We start from the raw sequence: 25,721 nt of genomic DNA on the forward strand, positions 1-25,721 counted from the left end.
TTAATGAGGAAGGTGCTTGAGAAGCTTCCTATGCATGAAAGTCCCAAAGTTAGGGGAATCTTTGACCTAATCTTCCACCCATCCAAAGGGCACCCCTTTTCTCAAAGGACACATGGGACACATGTCAGACTCTCCCTAAGCTTAACCACATGGTGTGCTTGAATGCTATTGGTTGGGCTAAAGAGGGGTCCAATGAGCTTCTAGTTCCATCCATCAAATATCTAGATATTTTCAAGCTCTCTCTCTCTCTCTCTCTCTCTCTCTCTCTCTCAAGGGTAAGGAGGACACTTGTCAAAAGACTACCCATGTACTTGACTGCATGCTGCATGGGATTGGCTAGGGGGAGAGGGGTCCAATGAGCTTGAAGCATGTGAAAAGCAACAACTCGCCCCAAGCAAGCAAGGGGGGTGCTAGGGGAATATACACCACACACACACTCATTTTGGGAACCATTGTCACTTGAAAAAAGTTGAGGAACTCCACCTCCTTCTCCAAGCTTGTGAGAAGTGAGAGCCTACAGCAACACTCTTGGCTATGGAATGCAAATCCAACCAAGAGCCATGCTTCAATGCTTAAGCTTGACATCTTCTCCATCTTCATTACTATGCTATTATGTATGCTAGCAAGAAGAGTAATGATAAGTGAGGAACTATTTCTTTCTCCTATGGAATGTTTCTTCTTCCTCTTCCCTATCCTCATTCCCCGCTAGCTCTCTCCACCTTCGAAGGTGTTTGAGGCCTTGGGACTGAGGCTTGGGATAGTTAATGCTTTCTACAAAGTTTATGTTATGCTTGTGATGCATGAAGCTTTCCATCTTCATTGCATCACCTAGGTCACAAGGAACACAAAGATTGTATTGTACCAAGTCTCTCTTGATGGGAGAAACTATAATACAAATGCCTATTGGAGGGGGGACTAGCTCCATATGAATCCGGTCCTCAACTATTGTCATGTTCTCTAAACTCTCTCTCTTGCAAAAGTATTGTTCATGCCAAGTTAACTAAGTACCATGTTTATGTTGCTACCATCAATCAAGTTCACCCGCTATGCTCACAAAGTAATCTCACAAAAGTGCTTCACCTAATTTCCTAATTCCGACCTTCCGCTTCAGACTCGACCTCACCACCGCCCGCTTGAGACTCGCGCTCCCTATCCAACCCGCCTGTCGCGCTTCCTTGAAATGATTGTGAGTGCAGTACTATAACACCCCCCCCCCCCCCCCCCCCCCCCCCCGCGTTGATAGGACAGCCCAAAGCCCCCCGCCTCGCCGAAAATTTGCCCCTGCCGTAGATCCCATGAGTGACACCCCGTGTCACTTATAAATGAGGCCTATCTAATACAGCTCTCTAGTCTGGTTACTTGGTGAGCCAAAGGTCCATTTAGGACTCTTTGAGCCCACAATTAACCACGTGGCAGCTATGTAAAAAAAGGAGCAGCGCTCACCACATTGCAAAGATTTGCTTTTTAATCGGTAGCCCCAACTCCTGCTCCCTGCCATCGCACAACAAAGCCGGCAACGCACCACCTGTTGATTGGAGTCCGTGTATCACCTACTACAATAGGCTGCAACTTACAGCATATCTCCGCACTTCCCTTGCCATGCGTGGAGGATAAGGGCTTGAAAGCTAAGCGGTGCAGGAGGCTGCAGTTTGCCGCCCCTCTTCTCTATAAAGGTGGTGGATGACTCGCGGGTGGTGGAAGCAGGCCTCCAAGGCCCTCAACTCCAAGAGCAATGGCAACTACATGGGCGTTTATTGTCCAACGTGTCCACCATAGTGGTGCCCGTAGCAGGATCTTTGACGGAATCTCCAAGGAAAAACTATGAGGATTTTTCCCGTTTGCCCATGCCCTCGCCACCATCTCCACGCTATTGAGTTGGGCCAACCACAATCCCGACACACTCGCTACCGCTATCTGATTCCATATGTCACCCTTCCCCTTCAAATACTCCCACACCATCTGCACACCATGTTGGGTTGCATCGACCTCAAGATGCCCATTATCATGTGCAATTAGGAAGCACAATACATAACATGGGTTAGTCAGCAAGGAGGCAAGAAGACATAATTGCTAACCAAAGTAGCTTACAATGCATGCACGTGCGCGCTCACACACACACACACACACACACACACACACACACACACAATGTAATACTGATCCGAGGACATAGCACATAAAGTTCCATCTGCGTGTTTTGTGTATGGTAGGGAGGACATGTATTCACAACACTACACGTTCCAATTGCCAAAGCATGACTCCAGTTCGACAACATGGCAAGGTCCGTTATCTGCATCCAATTTCACATGCGCATGCGTTTGCTTGGCGCAACACATAAACGCTACGGGGCAGGGCACGGCTTCCGTTTCTTATAATTTTTTGGAGAGACCACAGTGCCAACTCTCCACCATACTTTTGTATGGAACCTTTGTATGATGTACACTGCATACTTTGCACTTTTAAACGTATGTGACGTTTCAGTGCAAGATGATATGTTTAACTATTCACATTGCTTTTTTGTAGTTTGATTCACATATCGACTTGTAGATTGGACAATCGAAAAGCAGTAGTACAACATTGCAGGTCAGGAAAGCATCTCATTTATTGTTGCACTTTATTCATGCTTTATCTATTTGTTTGTTTTAGAATTTTTCGCATTACTTCCTTTGCTTCGATTTATTTGGATCTCGTTTTCAAAACTATACACTCAATGTGGATCAGCATCTACGTACGTTAGTTACACACGCGATTCTTTGTATACGGTTGCTAGCCAATGCATGTAATATATTACAGTAGTGAATGCATGTGGTGTATCACAATAGTGAATTCACCTTGTGCATCTTTCTTTAGCTTTAAATAATTGATACCATACTAGGTGTCTAACTAATTGATGCCATATTATATATGTCCTTGTTTCTCCCATACTAAGTGTCTCCTAAAATATTACGCTCCAAGCGTCAATAAGCTAGAGAGAAAATTACAACCAACTTGAAACTAGCTTGCCGTCCGTGTGCTAGGTCATGGTTTGAAAATTACTACATTGTATAAAGATTAGAGCATGCAATGTGACAACTTTGCTCACAATCTAGAAATGTCCCTCATGCGCGGTGGCATACCTCACATATATAGTGATAATCGGGGTCAACAGACAAATGAAAAAGACACTCCTGCTGCCCTCACTTCTATATTATTGTTGGGTGCTTTGCCATGAGAGGGGCAGCAACAAGACTTAGCAACATTGCATCTACAATCCATTATCAATTCAAGATACCAACCATGAATCAATAGTATGCCCTCTCTATTCATGAGACTGATGGGCGATAATTGGACATAAAAGAGACAGATATTATAATTATAGACGAGCTATCCATGTTAACCTAAACAACTTTTGACCTTATCGTAAGACAAAATGTCAACGTAACAAGCAGTACATCGACAAATCTCTTTAACAACAAATGTGTTCTCTTGTTTGGTAATATATCCAACTACCCCCAGTTTGTAGTCATGCATCGGAGCTTTGTAACACATGCCATATCACAAGTTCGATGCACTGGCTACATGTAACTTTGTACAAGATGTCATGCTCTATGACTTGCAACCAACGAACCCTAAATTGCTTCAGTTCTTGACCATTATTCGTGAAAGAGAACCAGTCACAAATGAGATCAATTGCACCATGGGTGCATGTATTATAGATGAATTGCGTGTGCAGGACTATTCGCAAATCAGACATCCAACACTATAACAACCTTGCCTTTAATAAGTTGTACAATCAAACTGACATTACAGAAGTTGAAATAAATACAAATGCGGATAATATAAATGTTTCCAATAGTGGCTCCTAGACCCTAAGTTTAACCAGTTAGATTCAATCGCAATTGGCGTACGCGGCATGATCACTTAAAACATCGACTTAACAATTTGTGCGACAGACGGTGCAACATGCATTGTCGATGCCGTAATACAGAACACAGAAGATGAATTAACATGTATCACTTTCCTATTTCATTATACGGGGAATAACTACAAAAGAAGAAAGGCAAAACACACTCGACATCCATCTTCAAAAATGAGAGTCAACGTACTGTGCTACCAACCATTCGATGAAAACTTTCTTTTTGAATACTTTTCGTTTGCAAGAATTTTCATGTAGCATGTATACTAGAAAAAACATTCATAAGTATAGACATAGTAGTACAATCTCACTTCAATATAACCTCGACTCTCACCATCCCTATAATCTCTAATAATTGATGCACTTAACTTTGTCTACTCCCATAAATATTATAGGATTTTTCAAATGTATATCCCTTTCACTCAGTGCCACCCTTGTCAAATTAGTCATGCTCTTGTTCCCTTCGGTGCTAGATGCTAAATGTCAATTTGCATATGCCCTATAATATTCTATAGATGTTATATAGCAAGGCCCACCAAGCGAGACTAGTTTGCCAGGAGTGGTGGCACTTAATATTGAGTTGGCCGTTGTAGCATGAGACTCCCTCCCAAACAGCTTTCAATACTCAAAAAAGGCAGGTCCGTGGTTCTGCGGCCTCTAGTGGAGCTTCGCCTTCATCACATCACATCACGCTCTCTCCTTCATCTTCTTCCTCATCGACCGAATACGTAAAGGTGTGGTGGACGTGCCTCAGCTGTGAAAGGTACACACACACACACGTTCCTCATTGACGGAATACGTAAAGGTGTGGTGGACGTGCCTCAGCCGTGAAACGTTAATGGCTTGAACTTCTTAGAGCTATGGTTACCATGATGCAGCTTAAGCGACATGCATAGTGTGTTCTTTCAGTTGTAGTGTTGACACCTCAGGCTTCGATTGTTCGATCAGGGGTTTGTTGTCAACAAGAAGCTGCTTGTTACCTGCTTTTGGCATATGCTTTGGTACAAGAAATTTTGAAGTTATCAAAAGGTTTTGAACATTGCAGCATGATTGTTGCAGAGCCATGCAGTGGTGATCACACAACATGAGTGGACTTTAGCTTTGTGCGTGTCCTCATGAGGAGTGATACAGGTTATAATATTGCTCTTGAAGCATTACTTATTTGAGCAAGGTAGCTTTAACTGTGGACAATCCTTTCCTTGTAACTACACAATTATTTGAAGAGCAATGAGGGGGCCAAAGCTTGGGCTGCTTTATGCATGTATTGCTATCTAAGATGAATCTGTGGCCAGCAAGGGAAACAGGCTCATTGTGTCTAGAGACCAGTATTTGTACATCAATATAATTCATCAGAGTTAAGGCCTACCTATATGTGTCATTTGACACCTTGAAGGAGCGTAAAGATCAAAACTTTCAACATTTGTTGTTGGAGTGTTGCTGGGCAGCTATCATAAAGTAGCATTTTGGTAAGCGATGCTCTGAGGCAGCGAGGAATCAGGATGCACTGCTTGAACTTTCCTGGTGAACAATCAGAGGCGGGTGACTTTGATGATGAAAGATTTTCATTGAGATGGGTACCCAGATTAGTACATGATGAGAGAAAAGTTGGAGAAGAACTTCTTCTGGTAAGTTTTTGTTCCGTTTAGGGCATATGAATAGAATTTGATTTCGTGTCCATAAGTTTTCTTAATCAAGTGTGGTTGTGGTGATAGGTGTTTGTGCCACCACATCCACTAGTCAAGCATTGGCTATCGGTCCTTCGAAACGAGCTGAGTCCGGTACCTATTTTCAGTATGTTTCCCCCTGTTAACAATGAACGTACATGGACAATGTACTTACATTGTGTTCCTAGCTAGATCTCAAGTTCTCTTTTGCTTGTCTGTTTTGAAAATTGTTTCTGGGTTCTGAACCTTGTGCTCAAAGGGGGGCATTTGTGTTTCTTATTTGATTGCAGAATTGTGTGTTTCCAAAACTATAGCCACTCTCTCTCTCTCTCTCTCTCTCTCTCTCTCTCTCTCTCTCTCTCTCTACCTCTACACACACACACACACACACACACACACACACACACACACACACACACACACACACAGATATATATAGATAACCATGACCAATACTTAGCTTGTCTCAAGATCACCTGTACAAAGGGTGAAAAACGGCACTCATTCCTTTATTTCGGGATGGAAGAAGACATCACCCAAAAGTTCGGGGCGCCCATACGCCTAACCAGTGGCCCATACAACCGGACGTTTAGAAACAAGGAAGGAGGGAGTTAGCAAAACTAACTGATGTTTTTCCACGTGTTGGCTACCTTGTTCATAATTGGGTGGAACGTGGCAGAACTTGAATTTTCTGGTGTTTGGGCATTTCTGGTCCTCATTCCAAGATTGAAATGTGTTCTTAAGATCACTCCACCGGTTTTCTTTTCATGACCGGTTTTCTAGCTTAGTTAAGATTTTGAGCTGATAACCTTTATGCTCCAGTAGTCTTTTGCTCAACACTAATATCATGTTATGATCATTGCCTTCAAAGTTGATGTATTTATACCTTGATATTATAATACAATGATCATCTCGGGATATCTTTCCATAAATGTTATGGGACCTTTAAAACTAATGCTATCTTATTTGTTGGTCTTTTTAATTTAGGAAGTGCCTTGGCTGAACTGGGGAGATTTCTTATTTATGAGGCTGCTCGGGACTGGCTGGTGAGGAGACTAACCTTGTGACTTTTAATACTGTGTAAGTAATATTCTTTGAATTTGTACTTCATTGCAATTTTCCAGTTTCTTTTGCTAATATCAAGAACCTGTCCAATTTGTGAATTGCTACCACATTGACAGCTGACAGTCAAAGGCGAAGTGCAAACACCTTGTGGGGTTGCAAATGTAGAGTTTATCGACCCTAGGGAGCCGATTAGGGTCAGCAGAACTTGTTTGGTTTGAAACTTTCTATCACTTTAGACTAAATTTGATGTGACTCATGTATTTGCTCTTGTTTTGGATGCAAATATAGGTCGTTCCTATCCTGCGTGCTGGACTTGTACTAGTGGAACATGCATCCTCTGTTTTACCGGCAACTCAAACATATCACATTGGTCGGCTTTCTATTTAGTGTTTGACGTTTAGATCGTGCAACTTTTCAGGATTGACTGAAGTGCTCTCTTGTCTGTTACAGGGTTTGTTCGTGATGAGGCCACACTTCAGCCAACGTTATACCTTAACAAGTCAGTTTTCCATTACATGGCTCTTATATATTTTGGAAAGCTTTGATGCAACAGGTTCTACGTCCTATAATTGAAGGCTACTGAGTATGCAAAGCTTTGGTCCAAGTGTGAAGTACTGAAGTTCTTAGTAATAAGTTTTTATGTGATGATAGAAAGCTGTGTGGAAATCATCGTTTTCAATCTTTTTAAGTGGAAAACAAGTTTTGAGTCATGAAATTTTCGGATACTGGCTGGATAATAAATTTGAGTGGACTGCCACCCGTTCCAATCATAGCCTTTTAGAGCTCTCAGGAGCTTCAGAGTGAGAAATGCTGGAAATCAATACCTAAAGAAAAATAGAAAGACCAGTCATGTATTCAAACTTCGTTGAACTAGCATTACCTTGATAAAGCTGAAACAGCCTGGCCGAATTTGACTGGTGGCAAAGTACTTCGGAGTCTTGAATCCTAGAGAACTTGAATCAAGAGACAAAAGGGCTTGCACAAGGAGGGGTAGAATAGAGTGTTTACCCTAACGTAGGTGGCGTAGTGGTATTTGTTTATGTACTTAATCGAAGATTCTCAGAGTGAATATGTGATCTCTTTTTCAAGTGAGTCTCGGATACAACCCTCCTGAGTTATAAAGTGGCCTGCAGGCCTTTCAGAGGCTCTAAAAGCCTTTACACAAAAAGCCATCAGCCCAAATAGGTGCACCAGGAGCACCTAACTTGATGCTTTTTTGTGCAAAAATAGGGCTAAAAAGTGCTCTCAGCTGTTGGCTACATATACTAACCTCACTTTTTTTGAAATCTCTCTGCAAGGTCTTCATGCTCATACACATTTTTCTGCCCTATGGCTACCATGTCACAAGTCATGAGTCTATCATGTTAGCATTATGTTAGCATTGCCATGCCAATAGTTTGCCATGTCATCACTTGGTGACCCCTCGACTCATGCGAGACGGAAAAGCATGAATAGACAACAAAACAAATTAGCCAACAAGTCTCATGCAGAGTGGATTGGCCTTAAAATCACATCATGCACAAATGCATACTACTATCCATCTTGTAACGGGAGGGCACCACGCGCCAACAGAAAAAGAACAGACTGAAGAGACTTTTATCACTTCAAAACAAGTAGACTGAGAGAGATGCACGATACACGAGACACGGAGTGGCAGAGTTCCTCCCTAAGAGAGCATTGGTACCAAACCCTGGTGCCCCTCGTGGTATTTCTTGATATTGCTTCAACCCAGCACAACGGCGGTGTCATGTATTTGCACCTTCATGCGGAAGCATGCCAAATACTGAGCCTTGCCATATATTTGAAGGCCCTTGGCCTTTGAAAAGAAGTACATGAAAATTATCAAGTTTAAAAGCTTTTGTTCTTCAAAATCTGATAGTGCGTGAAAAGCGGAAATACGCACCGTTGCCATTTCGTCAACTATAGCACAAAACACGGACCATCGTACAGTCTGTCGCGTGGCATGTCAGAGCGAAACGCGGAAAGGTTGTACAACTGCCGCCTTGGCATCAAAGGGTTATGCAGGCCGTCTTTTATTATTATGGGCCCCATCAAACGAGAACCATGGTCCATAATTCTTGGATAGTAGAGACTTGCTTGGACAAATAGTATTCTTGTAAAGGTGATGCCAGTCCAATTGTTTAGTGTTCACACTGGTCCCTCAAGGGTATCGGTTTGAAGAAAGACAATGTAAGATAGACATCTAGGAACCTCTGGTTGTAGTCTTCCATGGTTTGTGTGGCTTGAAACTACAAGTCAAATAGGGATGTCATGCGGCTCTAGGAAAAATTATTATTGAAAGCTTGCCAAGTCCTTGGAGCGTGCGGTTTGTTAGCTATAGAACTTTCAGTTATTATGAGTTTAAAGCGTTACGTGTACAAAGTAACATCTCGTAGCATTCTATGTTCTCAAACCTGCTCATGTGTTGGATTGGAGTGGCTCTCTTCCATGCAACAAATACTCCATCGTAGGGCAAGTCGGACCACCCTTGGTCACTTGTATGAGCAGATTGTTCTCAACATGGAGAGCCTTTCCTAGATCTCTCTCCTCTCTCTCATTCTCTGATGTCTTGTCTCTTTCTACCTAAGTAATCTGTCTTCTCCACAGGTGTGCCTTGTTCATGTATGTGGCATTGTAGGTGTTCTAGATCGGAGTCGAGGTGTCCACCGGATCACGAGCGAGTTCTTGTCTTCATTGCATCTTCCGTTGCCACCTTCGACATGGTATTAGAGCCCTAGGTGTCACGACCACCTTGGATGCTCGGATTTGGCTGCTTCAATGCCGTTTTGGACTTGATTGAGAGAGAAGCAGCTTGCTTGGGTAGATCTGGGTATGCGGAGGCTATAAACCCTCGTCTACGACTTCCTTGTCTTTACCCTTGATTACCCCGACCTCTCTTCATCGAGGGGAATTGGATGGAGGTTGCAGGATGTGTAGCAGTGCTGGATTGCTTTGATTTTCCCAGATTGAGTCATGTTGCCATACTTTCCCGCAATGGGATCAAGCATGCGATTGTTGGATCCAGAGGGGGAGCTATTCATTTTTAGCTTCTTCTTCAGAGAGAAGTGTTTGGACAGAAGTAGGATCTTCTTCAACACTTTTGGAGCAGGTTTCTATAACTGTGTTTCCATCGAGGAGATGGATTGGTCGTCTTTCTTGGAATTGTCGACGGAGCTACCTATGCGATGAGTAGCAGGTTGATGATTCAGTTGCACTTTTATACTAGATTGTGGATTGTGGATGACAAAGGGAGATCTCTTTCCTTCTTGATTTTTCATTGTCCATCTAAGGATGAAAGTTATAGGTCCGGCTTCAGTTGACTCTTGTTCATCCGGTATGCAACAGTTTATGTTAGGTGCAGCGGAATGAATGTTTGCGCTTTGCTCAAGATGAGTGCTCCGAACTGTGCTCAAGGTTCCTTTTGTTCTTATGGAAGGGAGAGCCTTTCGTTCTTAATGAGAGAATGCTATGATCACGAACAAAGTGAGTGGACACTGTGCGTGCAAGTGTATGAGACTGAGAGATAGAGAGAGAAGAGAGATACGACACCAGAGACGTTGTAAAACCCTTCTCCGAAGGCCCCACTCTCATCGGCGAGAGTGATCTACTTATGATTGCATAATCTGGTACAAATGGAATGCATGTGACTGATGCAAGTCTAAGCTATGTCGACGATGACGACGGTGATGACGAAGTCGACCTAAGGGCTAAAATCTGCAATCTTTCTACTGCTGTCCAAAAATGCTATGGGCTGAAATCTGCTGTTGGTCCAAAAACACTGATTTTTGGGGCTGTTTCTGAGGGTCTTTATCGCTGAAATTATGCCGGTTTAGAGCTGAAAATTGAGGTTCTTCAAGGCTGAAAACTGATGGTCTTTCCGGCTGATTCTGCTACCTCCTTATGGGCTGAATCTGCTACTCTTCTACTCCTGAAAATCGCTGAAATTCTGCATATGCTGGGATCCAAAAACGCTAGGGAAAGCTTGTCCAAAAACGCTAGCAGTTGGAGAAAACGCCAAGACTGTTGAACTTCCAAAACGCTAGGTCAAGCTGCGATATGCTGGTGGGGATGCTGATGCAAAACGCTAGGTACTGGGGCTTGCTGGCGATAGTGTGCTGGTGCAAAAACGCCAGGCAATGGCTGATGAAGAAACGCTAGGATGGGGGGATTTGCTGCTTGCAGGGAAGCCACCAAGGCTTGGTCTTGCTGAGAAGTTGCCTGTTGAGCTTGGCTCCTATTGCCTCTTCTGCCAAATAGTACTAGCTCTAGTTTGCTTATATACAAACTTACTCAATTTTCCCTACCTACTTTCCAACAAAAGTCACTTAAAAATAATAAGTGAAAAATGTCAAAAATAGGTAAAATAGGCTAAATGCATTGGAAAATTCCCCTGAAGGATTCTGATGGGAATGCTTATGATCATGCTGTGTGCAACCAGAGGATATGCATCTACACTAAGTGACTGGGCATGCACGGTCTACGAATCGACTCACAAAAAGTGTCAGATCACTTCTTATCTAGATTGACTGGACTGACTGAACCATGATCATGCTGTAGCTTGTTCATGGACATGTAGGGTTGGATGTGTCACGTGACATCCCCTCCTTTTCAAAGTGAGGTACTAGTACCGAACTGTATGGCGTCGAGGGAGATCGCCAATAGCATCCGTAGTCCTGGAAGGGACTCTTCGCCGGCCCACTCTGATGCGTGGGTCGTGCGATACTTGAACTTCATAAAGGTCTGCAACGCTTGCTTCTTTGGGCCGTGCCGAAAGCGACACAAAGTCTTCTGTTGCTCCTTCAATGCTTCAACTTCGTCGAGAGTCATGCTTCTTTCTTCTTCAAGAATCTCCATGGCTGAAAATTCCTGACACCATTTTCAACACAAAACCATGAACATACCTATTCCATGTAAAGTGATCGGAAAAAATCCTGTCGTCCTAATAGATTGTGCATGCAATGTAGATGAACAAAGAGACGGAGTGCCAAACCGTTCACCACACACACGCAAACAATGAGATCGAATCGAAGATTGGTTAGAAGAGTTACCATTCTTACAATTCTTACCGTTCTTACCGTTCTGAGGGTTCTGAGAAGTTTGCGAGGTACTTGTGGAAGTCTTGTTCTCCTTAGGCTTTCCCTTCTTGTGCTTCATCTCCTGTGCGAGAGCAATCGCTACCGCCTTGTTGAGATCGATTAGATCGAGCACCTCGACATCGTACTTGATATACTCATCCAATCCATAAAGGAATGCCTCTTTGCGTTCATCATCCGACTTGCGTAATTGGGTACCTAGCTGCAAAACACGATTAGAAAGGGACATAACCGGCATACCATTTTGCTTGAGAGCGCGCCGATCGTCCTTCAATCGTGTGAGGTACTGAGGTGGCATAAACAGCGCCTTGAGCTGGTCTTGGAAATCAGCCCAATTGAAGGAAAGGGGCGTGAATTCGTCGGCTTCCTCTAGGTGCGCGGTTAATTGTGCCTCTTGCCATGCGTGGTACCAATTAATGGCATCACCGACAAGGTACATGGCAAAGGAATGCCTCTTTGCGTTCATCATCCGACTTGCGTAATTGGGTACCTAGCTGCAAAACACGATTAGAAAAAGACATAACCGGCATACCATTTTGCTTGAGAGCGCGCCGATCGTCCTTCAATCGTGTGAGGTACTGAGGTGGCATAAACCGCGCCTTGAGCTTGTCTTGGAAATCAACCCAATTGAAGGAAAGGGGCGTGAATTCGTTGGCTTCCTCTAGGTGCGCGGTTAATTGTGCCTCTTGCCATGCGTGGTACCAATTAATGGCATCACCGACAAGGTACATGGCTGCTGTCAAAACTTTGCTATTTCCTGTCTTCTTAGTTGTCGCAAAATAAGCATTAAATTGATGCAACCAAGAATGAATAACTGTAGCATCCATCTTACCATCATACTTAGCGAAAGTCAACTTCTTTGTGACTGGATGGTTGGAATCCACATCGTGGCTTGCACCACACAAGGAACTCCCATGATCTTTGGTTGGTTCAGACTTCGAGGCAAGCACTTGTCGAACCAATTCTTAAGTGCGTAGTTCTCTTTGAGCCTCATGCTCGATCTCCAAGGCCACTCTTTGAGCTTCACGCTCGGCCTTTCTTTCTGCTTTTCTTTCGTTTCGTTCATCGCGCTTACGTTCTAAAGCAATGTGATTTGCTTCTTGTTGTGCCAACGCAATTCGATTCGCTTCTTGTTGTTGGGCCATCATGTTCATGCGAGTCTCTTCTTGTTTGGCCATCATGTCCATCATCTGCTTTACCATTGTCTCCATAGGGTTTGGTACACTTTGTGGCGTAGATGGCAAAGGGGGAGGGTCGGAAAAATCTCTTATTCTTCGTCGCCTCTCTATGCTCATCACCTGTATGCGAAGTATCCATTCCGCTTCGGGTGACGACCATGCACTATGATCTTTGGTTCTTAAGTTTACGAGGAACTTGGGTTCTTGAGGGTCTTGGGTTCTTGGGTGCTTGAGGTTCTTGAGGTTCTTGAGGGTCTTGAGATTCTTGAGGTTTTCTTTCGCTTGTAAACAGCGTTTGAGAAGGATCTTCTCTTCACATGAGTTCTACTCCTTTCTGCGGGCGCACCCCTTGGCGGCCTTGCGCTCACACCAAGATTGCTTTTTCCCACCTCACGTCGATTGGCCGGCCGCTAAGTGCACGGTCCGCTCTCAATGAGTGAAAAGAGACACAAGGGGAGGCTGGACAAGCCCTTCTTTCATGGGATTCTTGTCACTCTTCAAAAACACGATTAGGAATCGACATGCCCAATCGAACTTGGGTTTGTTCGACCTCAACAAGCAAAAAAAATTCTTGTGATTCTTGTGGTTCCGCGAGGAAACTGGGCATATCTCCGCGAAGTGCCCTAACAAGGCACCGAATGAACAGGATGAAGAAAGGCCAGAAAGTTCCAAAGCAGCTGAGGGACGTGGCAAAAAAGGTAGATAAAAAGCAGAACTGGTACCACATTGCGTGGGGCTTGAATTGAATCAAATGAATGAAAGTACAAACTTTGCCGCTTTTGGGGCAAAGTGAAGGATCGGGAAGCCCTCTTTTTCGTTGATGAACGAGACAAGGCCAACTTCTTTTCACTTGGAATTTGCGGCTCGATTTGGAATTACGCTCGATAGGCCGAGGCCACAGGCGGAGGTAGTTCGAGTGGCACTCGGACGGGATGTTGCCATTACACCGAGTAGTGGCAAACTTCGTTTGCAATGACAAGGGTGTTTAGGGCACGAGGAGTTCTACGTAATTGCCTTGGAGGTTGTGACGTTCTACTCGAAATTCCTTGGTACCACAAAAACAACGCCGTGGTTGACTACCAGGCCGAGAAAGCGACTTTGATAAATGAAGGGCTCAGAGATTGTCCTTGATAAACTTCAGTTTCTTTACTCACTTTTTTGGGAGAGTACTGAACGATGGATGAAGGTCGAATATGTTTTGACGTGAACAAAAGAACGCCAAGATTTTCTGTACACTCATGCCGATTGCTTTTCAAAGGGCCTGCCAGAGGAGTTACCACCCGCTTGTCCTATCTTGATCTGATACTTGGAATCACACCATTGAACCGGCCACCTTACAGTGTGAGCCGAGCCCAGAGATACACCTGTTCGGGACACATTGTCTCAACAGCACAAGTGCAGATGAACCCAGCCAAGATAGAGATTATTCGTGATTGGCCCGATTTGAAGAATGTCCATGAAGTTGAAAGCTTCTTGGGCTTATGATCTTCCTATCGACGGTTCATCAGAAAGTTTGCAGAGGTTGTTTACCCCTTTGCATTTGTCGACATTGAAAGGAGTCTTTTTCTCGTGGGGATCCACAGAAGTGACTGCCTTTCGGGAATTGAAACAGAATTTGACTACAGGACCAGTTTTTGACTTTGCCAGATTTGCAGAAGTCATTTGAAGTATATTGTGATACTTGTGGTCGTAGTCTGAATGTGGCCTTAATGCAAGAAGGCCAATGTCATTGCCTACGAGAGCCGATTGTTCTCAAGGCCGGAATTGACAGCATAGATTTATGAGAAAGAGCTTTTGGCGGTTATCCATGCTCTTACTCAGTGGCGGCATTACCTACTCGGACTGGATTTTACTGTCTTTACAGACCATCAGAGTTTACACTACTCTTGTCATAGAAGCAGCTATTGGAAAAGCAGATGCGGTGGGCAAACATCTTGTCACAGTTTACTCCCGGATTGTCCATGTGCAGGGACGGAAGAAATTGGTGGCAAATGCTATGTCCCAAAAGCCGTTGGTTCCGGCTATTTCCGCAATACATCATAAAAACTTCGAGGATATGGTAGGTCAGTATGCCACAGATACAGATTTTGTAGATGTATTCAGTTGAATATAGAAAGGGAGATAGTAGCGGACTATTCCATTTTGGATGGCTACCTGATGAAGAAAACCATGTTGTGTGTTACATAGCCGTTGAGGGAAAAGTGTCACGTGACACATCCAACCCCATGTGTCCGTGGACAAGCTACAGCATGATCAGGGTTCAGTCAGTCTAGTCAGTCTAGATTAGAAGTGATATGGCACTTTTGTGAGTGTACAGAATCCATCAGATTCCATCAGGGGAATTTTCCAGTGTATTTAGCCTATTTTACCTATTTTTGGTATTTTCACTTATTAATTTAAGTGACTTTCCAACAAAAGTAGGTAGGGCAATTTGGGTAAGAAAATATATAAGCAAACCAAAGCTAGCACTATTTGGTAGAAGAGGCAGCAGGAGCTCCACGCTCAACAGGCACCTTCTCAGCAAACCCCCCAAGAGACCTAGCATTTTTGGAGCAGAGCCATCACCTAGCGTTTTCATCACAGATCAGCCAGCGATTTGCTTTTGCAGATTCCGGCGACAGCAGAACCTCAGAGCAGCCTAGCGTTTTGCATTTTGCAGAGCAACTGGCGACAGCAGCAAAAATTCAGCCCTAGCGATTTTGGTTGCAGATCAGCCCCGGCGTTTTGCAACTTCACCGCGACGGAACAGCAAGGAACATCAGCGTTTTGAGTTTTCAGCAGTTAGCACCCGCAGATCAAGTCGCGAACCTCGCCGATCTCACCTTCCCGCAGTAGTTCCTCGCCGCACGGTCAATTTCCGCAAGGTTTACAGTTTCAGCCCGGAAAACGCAGATTTCAGCATCTGCTTTTTCAGCGCGTCGTCATCGCATCGTCGCATCGTCGCCGTCAACATCATCATTGACATAGAGTCAGAATTCAGCAGATAGAACATTTGCAGATTTCAGCCCATAGCGTTTTTGGACAGCAGTAGCAAGATTGCAGATTTCAGCCATTAGGTCGACTTCGCCATCACCGTCGTCATCGTCAACATAGCCTAGACTTGCATCAGTCTCATGCATTCCATTTGTACCAGATTGTGCAATCATAAGTAGACCACTCTCGCCGACGAGAGTGGGGCCTTCGGAGGAGGGTTTTAAAACGTCTCTCGTGTTGTATCTCTCTTCTCTCTATCTCTCAATCTCATACACTTGCACGCACAATGTCCATTCACTTTGTTTGTGATCATAGCACTTTCCATTAAGAATGGAAGGCTCTCCCTTTCATAAGAACTAAAAGGAACCTTGAGCACAGTTCGGAGCACTCATCTTGAGCAAAGCGCAAACAATCATTCCGTTGCATTGGTATCAGAGCTTTGGCAGCGTTTTGTATCACTCAAGGAAAGAACCACAAGAATCACAAGAATTTTTTTTGCTTGTTGCGGTCGCACGAACCCAAGTTCGCTTGGGCGTGTCGATTCTTAATCGTGTTTTTTGAAGAGTGATAGGAATCCCAAGAAAGAAGGGCTTGTCCAGCCTCCCCTTGTGTCTCTTTTCACTTATTGAGAGTGGACCGTGCACTTAGCGGCTGGCCAATCGATGTGAGGTGGGAAAAAGCAACCTTGGTGTGAGCGTAAGGCCGCCAAGGGGTGCGCCGACAAAAAGGAGTAGAACTCGGGTGAAGAGAAGATCCTTCTCAAACAAGGTTTGCAAGCGAAAGAAAACCGCAAGAACCTCAAGATCCTCAAGAACCCACAAGAACCCACGACTTCAGAATGGTTATCACTCGAAGCGGAATGGATACTTCGCTTGGAGGTGATGAGCATGAGAGAGGCGAAGAAGAATTTTCCCCACCAGGAGGTTTTTTCGACCCTCCCCCTTTTCCATCTACGACAAGGATTACACTAACTCATATGGAGGCTTTCGACAAGAGGATGATGGGTAGGAAGTTAGAAAGCGAAGAAAGAATAGCAGCCATAGAGCGCAAATACCAAGAAAGAATGGCAGCCATAGCGCGTAAGAGTGAGCAAGCACGCTTGGAAGCCAAAGCAAGAGAAACAAAATTTGATTGTGAGAACAAAGAAAGACTAGCAAGATTTGATCGCGAGAACAAAGCAAGAATGCAAGAGTTCTTGCGACTCTTTCCTCAAGTTCAGGCACATGCAAGAGAATCAGGAAAGGGAGACTCTCTCAGTCTCTTCTTCTCCAAGCATGACACACAGGATTTGCATGATTCTGAGAAGCATGATGAATTGAATGACAATGATTTGCATGATGATTTGATTGATAAGCATAATGAATTGAATGACAATGATTTGCATGACAAGCATGATGATTTGATTGACAATGATAAGCCTGATGATTTGGATGATAATGATGAGCATGATGATTTGCATGATCAAGATGTGATTTCTCACAAGCTGATGATTTGCATGATCAAGATGTGATTTTCACAAGCATGATGAGTTGCATGAAGAAGACGTGATTGTTCACAAGGATGATGACTTAGTTGATGCTTTTTCTAGCGAAGCTAACCTCGTTGCAGATTCGATCAATCATGAAGGATCGATCTTGGCTCTTGAGCCTAGGTCTAAAGAACCCCCTAAGGAAGAACCGATCTTGGCTCTCGAGCTTAGGTCCAAAGAACCCTCACAGGAAGTATTATGTGTTCGCATGATTGATACACACGCATTGTCCGAGTGTTTCATTCGTGATCGTTTCCTCTATTTTAGTCAACGTCTTTATGTGATCCCTTTTCTTAGGCATGACATATTGTATGTTGAGCAAGTTTCACTCATGAATGAGCACAAATATATGCGGATTTTTTATGAAAAGCTGAAAAGTATGCATTCATGGAAGTCACATTCCATGTCTCTTCCTTGACATGACACAGTACCCGAAAGAGCACATGAAAGTATGAGCACCAAGCATGGGCATTTCTGTTGTGAATTGCCACAATTGATTGATTTAGATCACCAAGACAAGATTCGATCTCATTGTTTGCGTGTATGTGGTGAATGGTTTGGCACTCCGTCTCTTTATTCATTTATGTTGCATGCAAAGTCTTTAGAGAAGACAATATTTTTTCCACTCACTTTACATGGAATGGGTATATTCATGTTTTTATGTTGGAAGTGGTTTCATGAATTTTCAGCCTCGGAGATTCTTGAAGAAGGTGGACCTACGTCCATAGAAGAAGTGGAAGCATTGAAGGAGACTCAGAAGACTTTGTGTCGCTTTCGGCGCGGCCCAAAGAAGCAATCGTTGCAGACCTTTATGAAGTTCAAGTACCGCATGACCCACACATTAGAGTGGGCCAGTGAAGAGTCCCTTCCAGGATTCCGGATGCTATTGGCGATCTCCCTCGATGCCATACAGTTCGGTACCAGTACCTCACTTTGAAAAGGAGGGGATGTCACGTGACACATCCAACCCTATGTGTCCGTGGACAAGCTACAGCATGATCAGGTTTCAGTCAGTCCAGTCAGTCTAGATTAGAAGTGATCTGGTACTTTTGTGAGTCTATTCGTAGACCGTGCATGCCCAGTCACTTAGTGTAGATGCATATCCTCTGGTTGCACACAACATGATCATCAGTATTCCCACCAGAATCCATCAGGGGAATTTTCCAGTGCATTTAGCCTATTTTACCTATTTTTGGCATTTTTCACTTATTAATTTAAGTGACTTTCGAACAAAAATAGGTAGGGCAATTTGGATAAGAAAATATATAAGCAAACCAAAGCTAGCACTATTTGGCAGAAGAGGTAGCAGGAGCTCCACGCTCAACAGACACCTTCTCAGCAGAACCCCCCCCAAGAGACCTAGCGTTTTTGGAGCAGAGTTATCACCTAGCGTTTTCATCACAGATCAGCCAGCGATTTCCTTTAGCAGATTCCGGCGACAGCAGAACCTCAGAGCAGCCTAGCGTTTTGCCTTTTGCAGAGCAACTGGCGATAGCAGCAGCCCTAGCGTTTTTGGTTGCAGATCAGTCCCGACGTTTTGCAGCTTTACCGCGACGGAACAGCAAGGAACATCAGCGTTTTCAGTTTTCAGCAATTAGCACCCGCAGATCAAGTCTTGAACCTCGTCGATCTCACCTTCCTGCAGCAGTTCCTCGCTGCACGGTCAGTTTCCGCAAGGTTTACAGTTTCAGCCCGGAAAACGCAGATTTCAGCATCTGCGTTTTCAGTGCGTCGTCGTCGCATTGTCGCCATCGACATCGTCATCGACATAGAGTAAGAATTCAGCAGATAGAACATTTGCAGATTTCAGCTCATAGCGTTGTTGGACAGCAGTAGTAAGATTGCAGATTTCAGCCATTAGGTCGACTTCGTCATCACCGTCGTCATCGTCAACATAGCATAGACTTGCATCAGTCTCATGCATTCCATTTGTACCAGATTGTGCAATCATAAGTAGACCACTCTCGCCGACGAGAGTGGGGCCTTCGGAGGAGGGTTTTAAAACGTCTCTGGTGCCGTATCTCTCTTCTCTCTATCTCTCAGTCTCATACACTTGCACACACAGTGTCGATTCACTTTGTTTGTGATCATAGCACTTCCCAGTAAGAACGGAAGGCTCTCCCTTTCATAAGAACTAAAAGGAACCTTGAGTACAGTTCGGAGCACTCATCTTGAGCAAACCGCAAACAATCATTCTGCTGCACCTAACAAAAAGGTTATGACCGAATGCCACTGTCCACCTTTTATGGGTCACCGTGGCATTGCTACCACCTTGAAAGGGGTAGAGCGATATTTCTTTTGGCCGAGACTCAAGAAGGATGTGGACGAGTTTGTGCTTGGTATGCCAGAAGGTCAAGTTTGATAGGCATAAAGCACAGGGATTGTTACAGCCTTTGCCCATACCCACCCGCCCATGGGAAAGTTTTGCAATGGATTTCATTTTTTATCTCCCGAGAACACAGAGTGATCACGATGGTATCTAGACTGTTATTGATAGATTTAGCAAGCAGGCTCATTACATTCCAGTGAAGAAAACAGTCAAGTCAGATCTCTTAGGGAGACTGTTTGTGGCCCAGATTTTCAGATTACATGGCATGCCCAAGACGATTGTCTCCGACAAGGGACCCATATTTATGAGTTTGTTTTGGAAGGCAATTTGGGAGAACATTGGCATGAGGTTGCAGTTCTCGTCATCTTTCCACCCGCAGACTGACGGGCAATCTGGGATTGCCAATTCAGTGGTTTTAGATTTATTGAAGTCTTATATCTCGGATCAAAAGACTCAATGGGAAAAGTATCTACCTTTGGTGAAATTTGTCTACAATAACACGATACACTCTTCGACGGGGAAGGTGCCATTTGAGATTATTGAAGGTGCTGTGAAGGTTCCACCCTTCCTAAGCACGAAAGATAAGATTTTTGAAGCGCGACTTAGACACGGCTTTTGCCAAGGTCCGCGAGGCTTTGCAGAAATCTCAGGAAAGACTGAAAAAGGCAACAGATCGCCGTCGTCGTGATTTCTGTCCGCCTGGGAAAATTGCAGGATGACGTGGCAGCCTGACGTGGCTAGCAGTACGGACATGCCCGCATTTCGCAGAAAAGATGCCACATGGCAGTATGTACGGATCTCCGCGTTTTACGGAAAGCAGAGATAGATTTTTGGCTACGCAATTCTGACTGAAGAATTTACGCTGGAGCTTTTTGAAAGTTGCTTTCTGTTATTAAAGCATAAGAGAAAGAACCTTTGCTTTATTTTTCAAAGCTTTTAATGCTTTTGATTTTCAGCTTTTGGGCTTTGCTTTTAGCATCCCTTTGTAACCTTTAAATACGCGGGTTGGCCTCTAACAACTCAAAGCATCTGGATGCAGAGTTTGAGTGTGAGCGCCTGCCCGCACTCTTGTACTTTGAACTCAGATTAATACAAAAAGGAATACGGAAAGGGGCGCGAGTCTTGGGGCCAATATCTCTAGGCACGGAACTCCGCCGGGCCAGTGTCGAATCAATTGTGAACTGTGAACTGTTTGAAGTGATTATTTGTGGTGTCGTGGTAGATTCTCGACTTGGAGTGTCCAAGTCTGTTAGGTCCGACATAGATCTGACATGCCCTATGGATAGACCCAAGGTACACAACTACGATTGCTACTGACACTGCCACTGCTGGTACACACCGGACCACTGACATGGTCTTCACATGGGTACCATCTCCAACATGCTATGAGAGCATAGATCTAGTGCTACTCTTGCCTAGATTTTAGATTTGGATTTGGATCTCGGATGAGAAACCTTGCCACTGCATGATCACAAGGCCTGTGAGAGGTTGCCTTGAGGAAACGATGTACCATAGAGATGATCTCCCAGCACTGCACGTTGCCCATGAAAAACGTTGGGACTGATTTGCTGAGCAAAAGCATTGGGCTGCCCTGCATCTGCTACAAGCCCCCTGGGGCACCCAAGGGAGGGAGCCCCCCTCTGGGCTCTACTTATATACTCTGAAGGGGTGCAGTCACGTGACACATCCAACCCTATGTGTCCGTGGACAAGCTAGAGCATGATCAGGGTTTAGTCAGTCTAGATTAGAAGTGTTTTGGCACTTTTGTGAGTCTGTTCGCAGACCGTGCATGACCAGTCACTTAGTGTAGATGCATATCCTCTGGTTGCACACAGCATGATCATAAGCATTCCCATCTGAATTCATTAGAATCCTTCAGGGGAATTTTCCAGTGCATTTAGCCTATTATTTTTCCTATTTTTGACATTTTTCACTTATTATTTTTAAGTGACTTTTGTTGGAAAGTGGGTAAGGCAAATTGAGTAAGTTTGTATATAAGCAAACCTAGACTAGTACTATTTGGCAGAAGAGGCAGTAGGAGCCAAGCTCAACAGGCAACTTCTCAAGCAAGACCATTGGTGGACTTTCCTCCAAGCAAAGACATCCCCACACTTGGCGTTTTCCATCTCAGCCTAGCGTTTTGGAGAATCAGCCGCAAAGACCACAGGCCTAGCGTTTTTGATCCTAGACTCACCGCAAGGACCCCTCAGTCCTGGCGTTAGTAAAAGCCCAGATCGCCCTCCCTTCTAGCAGCGTTTTTCAGCAAGGAAGCAGTTTCAGATTCAGTCTAAAGACCATCAGTTTTCAGCCTACAAGAAGTGCAGTTTTCAGCCATAAAGACCCGCAGGAAATCAGCGTTTTTGACAAGCTGAATCAGCGTTTTTCTGCCGCAGCAGAATTCAGCCATTAGCGTTTTTGGACAGCAGTAGAAGGACCTCCGATTTCAGCCCATTAGCGTTTTGGACAGCAGATAAAAGATTGCAGATTTCAGCCCTTAGGTCGGTCTCGCCATCCCCGTCGTCATCGCCGACATAGCCTAGACTTGCATCAGTCACATGCATTCGCATTGTACCAGTTTCTGCAATCAATAGTAGACCACTCTCACCGACGAGAGTGGGGCCTTCAAAGGAGGGTTTTACAACGTCTCTGGTGTCGTGTTTCTCTTTTCTCTCTATCTCTCAGTCTCATACACTTGCACGCACAATGTTCATTCGCTTTGTTTGTGTTCATTGCACTCTCTCATTAAGAACGGAAGGCTCTCCCTTCCATAAGAACAAAAGGAACCTTGAGTACAGTTCGGAGCACTCATCTTGAGCAAAGTTCAAACATTCATTCCGCTGCACCTAACAGGTGCTCATCGAACCCTATGTGCATGTGGATAAGCTATCTCAAATCTAGGGTTCAAGTCAGCTTAGGAAGTGTTCTGGCACCTTTGCGAGCCTGTGTGCAGGCCGTGCATGTCCAGGCACTTAGAGTAGTTGCATATCCTCTGGTTGTACACACAGCATGATCATCAACATGACTTCACTTCCGTTGCACCTTGCATTGGTATCAGAGCCTTGGCAGTGTTCTGTATCACTCAAGGAAAGAACCACAAGAATTTTTTTGCTTGTTGCGGTCGCACGTAACCCAAGTCCACTTGGGCGTGTCGATTCTAATCGTGTTTTTTAAGAGTGATAGGTAACCCAAGAAAGAAGGGCTTGTCCAGCCTCCCCTTGTTCCTCTTTTCTCTCATTGAAAGCGGACCGTGTATTTAGCGGCCGGCCAATCGACGTGAGGTGGGAAAAAGCAACTTTGGTGTGAGTGCAAGACCGCCAAGGGGTGCGCCTGCGGGGAAGAGTCGAGCTCGCGTAAGAGAAAAGCCTTCTCAAACACAGATTGCAAGCTAAAGAACTCAAGAACTCAAGAACCTCAAGAATCCAAGTTCCTCGGAAACTTAAGTACCCAAGATCTCAGTGTACAGTCATCACTTGAAGCGGAATGGATACTTTGCGTAAAGGTGATGAGCATGGAGGAGGTGACGAAGAATTTTTCCCGCAAGAGGATTTTCTGACCCTCCCTCTTTCCCATCTACGCCACGGGTTGTACCAAATCCTATGGAGGTTTTGGTCAAGTCGATGATGGACATGATGCTACAACAAGAGACGCAATGTGCCGCCTTGGATCGCGGCCGCGAAGAAAGAAAGTCAGCCTTGGAGCGTGTGCGTGAGCAAGCGCGCTTGGTGGCTGAAGAAAGAAGGGTAGCCTTGGAGCGTGAGCGTGAGCAAGCGCGCTTGGCGGCCGAAGAAAGAAAGGCAGCTATTGAGCTTGAGCGTGAGCAAGCACGCGAAGCCCAACACATAGCGGCCGAAGACAGATGAGTGGTCTTGGAATTAGAACGTGAGGTGCAGAGAGACCAACGCATGCAAGAGTTGGTCCTACAGGTGGTTCTCACCTCGAAATCCGAGCTACTCAAGGACGTAGGTGAATCATCAGGTAGCACAAGTCGAGAAGTGGATTCCAACAACCCCGTCACTAAGAAGTTGACGTTCATCAAGTACGATGGTAAGATGGGTGCTAATGTTATTCATTCTTGGTTGCATCAATTTAATGCTTATTTTGTGACAACTAAGAAAACAGGAAATAGCAAAGTATTGACGGCAACCATGTACCTTGCCAGTGATGCCATTAATTTGTATCAAGTGTGGCAAGAGGCATAGTTGGCCGCACACCTAGAGGAAGTCGAGGAAGGCGAGGCCCTTTTTTTCAATTGGGCCGACTTGCAAGACAAGGTCAAGGCGTGGTTCATGCCACCTCCGTACCTAGCGCGGTTAAAGGAAGATTGGTGCAATGTCAAGCAAAATGGTACCCCAGTCATGTCCTTTTCTAACCGTGTTTTGCAGCTTGGCACCCAATTACGCAAATCGGATGCGAAGCGCAAAGAGGCTTTTATTTTCGGGTTGGACGAGTATATCAGGTTCGATGTCGAAGTCCTCGATAAGAATGGTAAGAACGATAACTCTTCTAGCCAATCTTCCTCTAATCCTTCGAAAAAGAACTCTCAAAATGAATCTAAGGGTAAAGCTAAAACACTTGCTAAACCTAAGCTAACCCTGGATGAAAAAGCCGCACAAGGAATTATAGGAGGATACATAACGGCAGAAGAATAAGTCATTTATTCTAAGGAAGGTCGATGTTATCAATGATGTTATCAATGTCACGTTAAGGGTCATATAAAGAAGACATGTCCTAAGGATGAATCTAATGAATCCAAAGAATCCACATCCTCTGTTAATGCCATCAATGAGAACACTAGTGCGTCCCAAGTTTCTCATGATTGATGTGTCACGAGGACGTGGCAATTGCTAACCTTAGTTGTTGGTTTCTTCCAATGATTTTTGTTTTATTTTTGAGACCCTCTTTTTGAAGTTGCAAATGGTCGGACATTGTATGGCCAATGTGAACGGTAGTTTCACCCGCAGACGGGAAGTTGGTCGGCACTGGAATTCGTACAGTAAGAGGATGTCTAGGCTTAGAGCAAGATCATACAGGTCCCCCCCGTCGCACTTAGCAAGTTGGTGGATACTAGGAAGTGAACTCAATAAAGGCATAAAGTCAAGGTGGGATCACCAACAGAAAGTATCCGACAGTTGGGCCACATTGCACTTTTGGATGCGGTCCCAATGAGGATAGATGGTCAGAAGACCAGCGGGAGCCCAACGGAAGCATCTCCTAAAATTTAGGGAACTGCTATTTTGGGCCACGAAATGTGTTCGCGTCATTACCTTCGGTATGACCAAGGGAACATTTTAGTACTCTGCTGCAAAGTCAACTGATGCACAAGTTGAGAGATTTTTAAGCAGGAAGCCCAATGCGGGGAAATTGCATGTATGAGTGCCAAGTGGCACTTTGTGGTCAATTTACCAAGTCTGGGAGAACAGAACCCGTAACTGACTTTCTGGAGCAGTTTTGGAGGCTGTTAACTTGGATTTTCAGCCATTTCTCTCCATTTTTGAGCTTCCCATGACTTTGCCTAGGTCCAAGGAGCTCATTTTCAGCATTGGAAGGCATCAGATGCGTGTTTACAGGGCGGTTTTGCTGTGTTTTCAGCGATACGCAGGTTTTGGCAGCCATGGAAATCTTCCCCTTTTTGCATCTATTTGTTCATAGATGCATTACAGGTCAAGGGCAGCAGAGGGGGCGCTCGATTTATGCTGGGAGGATGCTTCATTGAGAGCCTGTCACAGGTTAAGAGCTATGGAGTGCTTTCTTTCCCTCTATGTACAGTATGGTGACGGGAGTGATGCCCCGCACGCTACATACTGCTCTCTCTTTCTCCCCTACGTGCAGTTATGTGATGCCCCACAAGAGGGCTACTCATTTGACTGATGTACAGTTGTGTGGGTTCATGCTTTTGTGCTGAGGCAAGAGCCTCCTCGAGCAGGAACAGGGGTAGCTAACTGCTGCTCCAAAGCAGGCACTGGTGAGGGTCATAACCTCACCGTACAGGTGCAAAA

General features: G+C 44.7%; 1 protein-coding gene across 4 annotated transcripts in view; it reads left to right on the plus strand.

Annotated features, from left to right (window-relative positions):
• Positions 1-4,509: 4,509 nt before the first annotated feature.
• Positions 4,510-25,721, plus strand: part of LOC147420919 (uracil phosphoribosyltransferase-like) — a 38,971-nt gene continuing 17,759 nt past the window's right edge. The window contains exons 1-6 of one of the 4 annotated variants that reach the window (XM_086505156.1): positions 4,510-5,520; positions 5,608-5,686; positions 6,547-6,605; positions 6,741-6,818; positions 6,913-6,994; positions 7,075-7,123. In XM_086505156.1, the coding sequence (XP_086361282.1) occupies positions 5,395-5,520; positions 5,608-5,686; positions 6,547-6,605; positions 6,741-6,818; positions 6,913-6,994; positions 7,075-7,123 (473 nt within the window). In that variant the 5' untranslated portion in view covers positions 4,510-5,394. The remainder of the gene's footprint in view (positions 5,521-5,607; positions 5,687-6,546; positions 6,606-6,740; positions 6,819-6,912; positions 6,995-7,074; positions 7,124-25,721) is intronic. The other 3 variants (XM_086505157.1, XM_086505159.1, XM_086505158.1) reach the window with 3 other exon arrangements.

This window comes from Adiantum capillus-veneris, chromosome 28 (assembly GCF_014529385.1).
Source record: "Adiantum capillus-veneris isolate H3 chromosome 28, ASM1452938v2, whole genome shotgun sequence".
Classification (NCBI taxonomy): Eukaryota; Viridiplantae; Streptophyta; class Polypodiopsida; order Polypodiales; family Pteridaceae; genus Adiantum; species Adiantum capillus-veneris.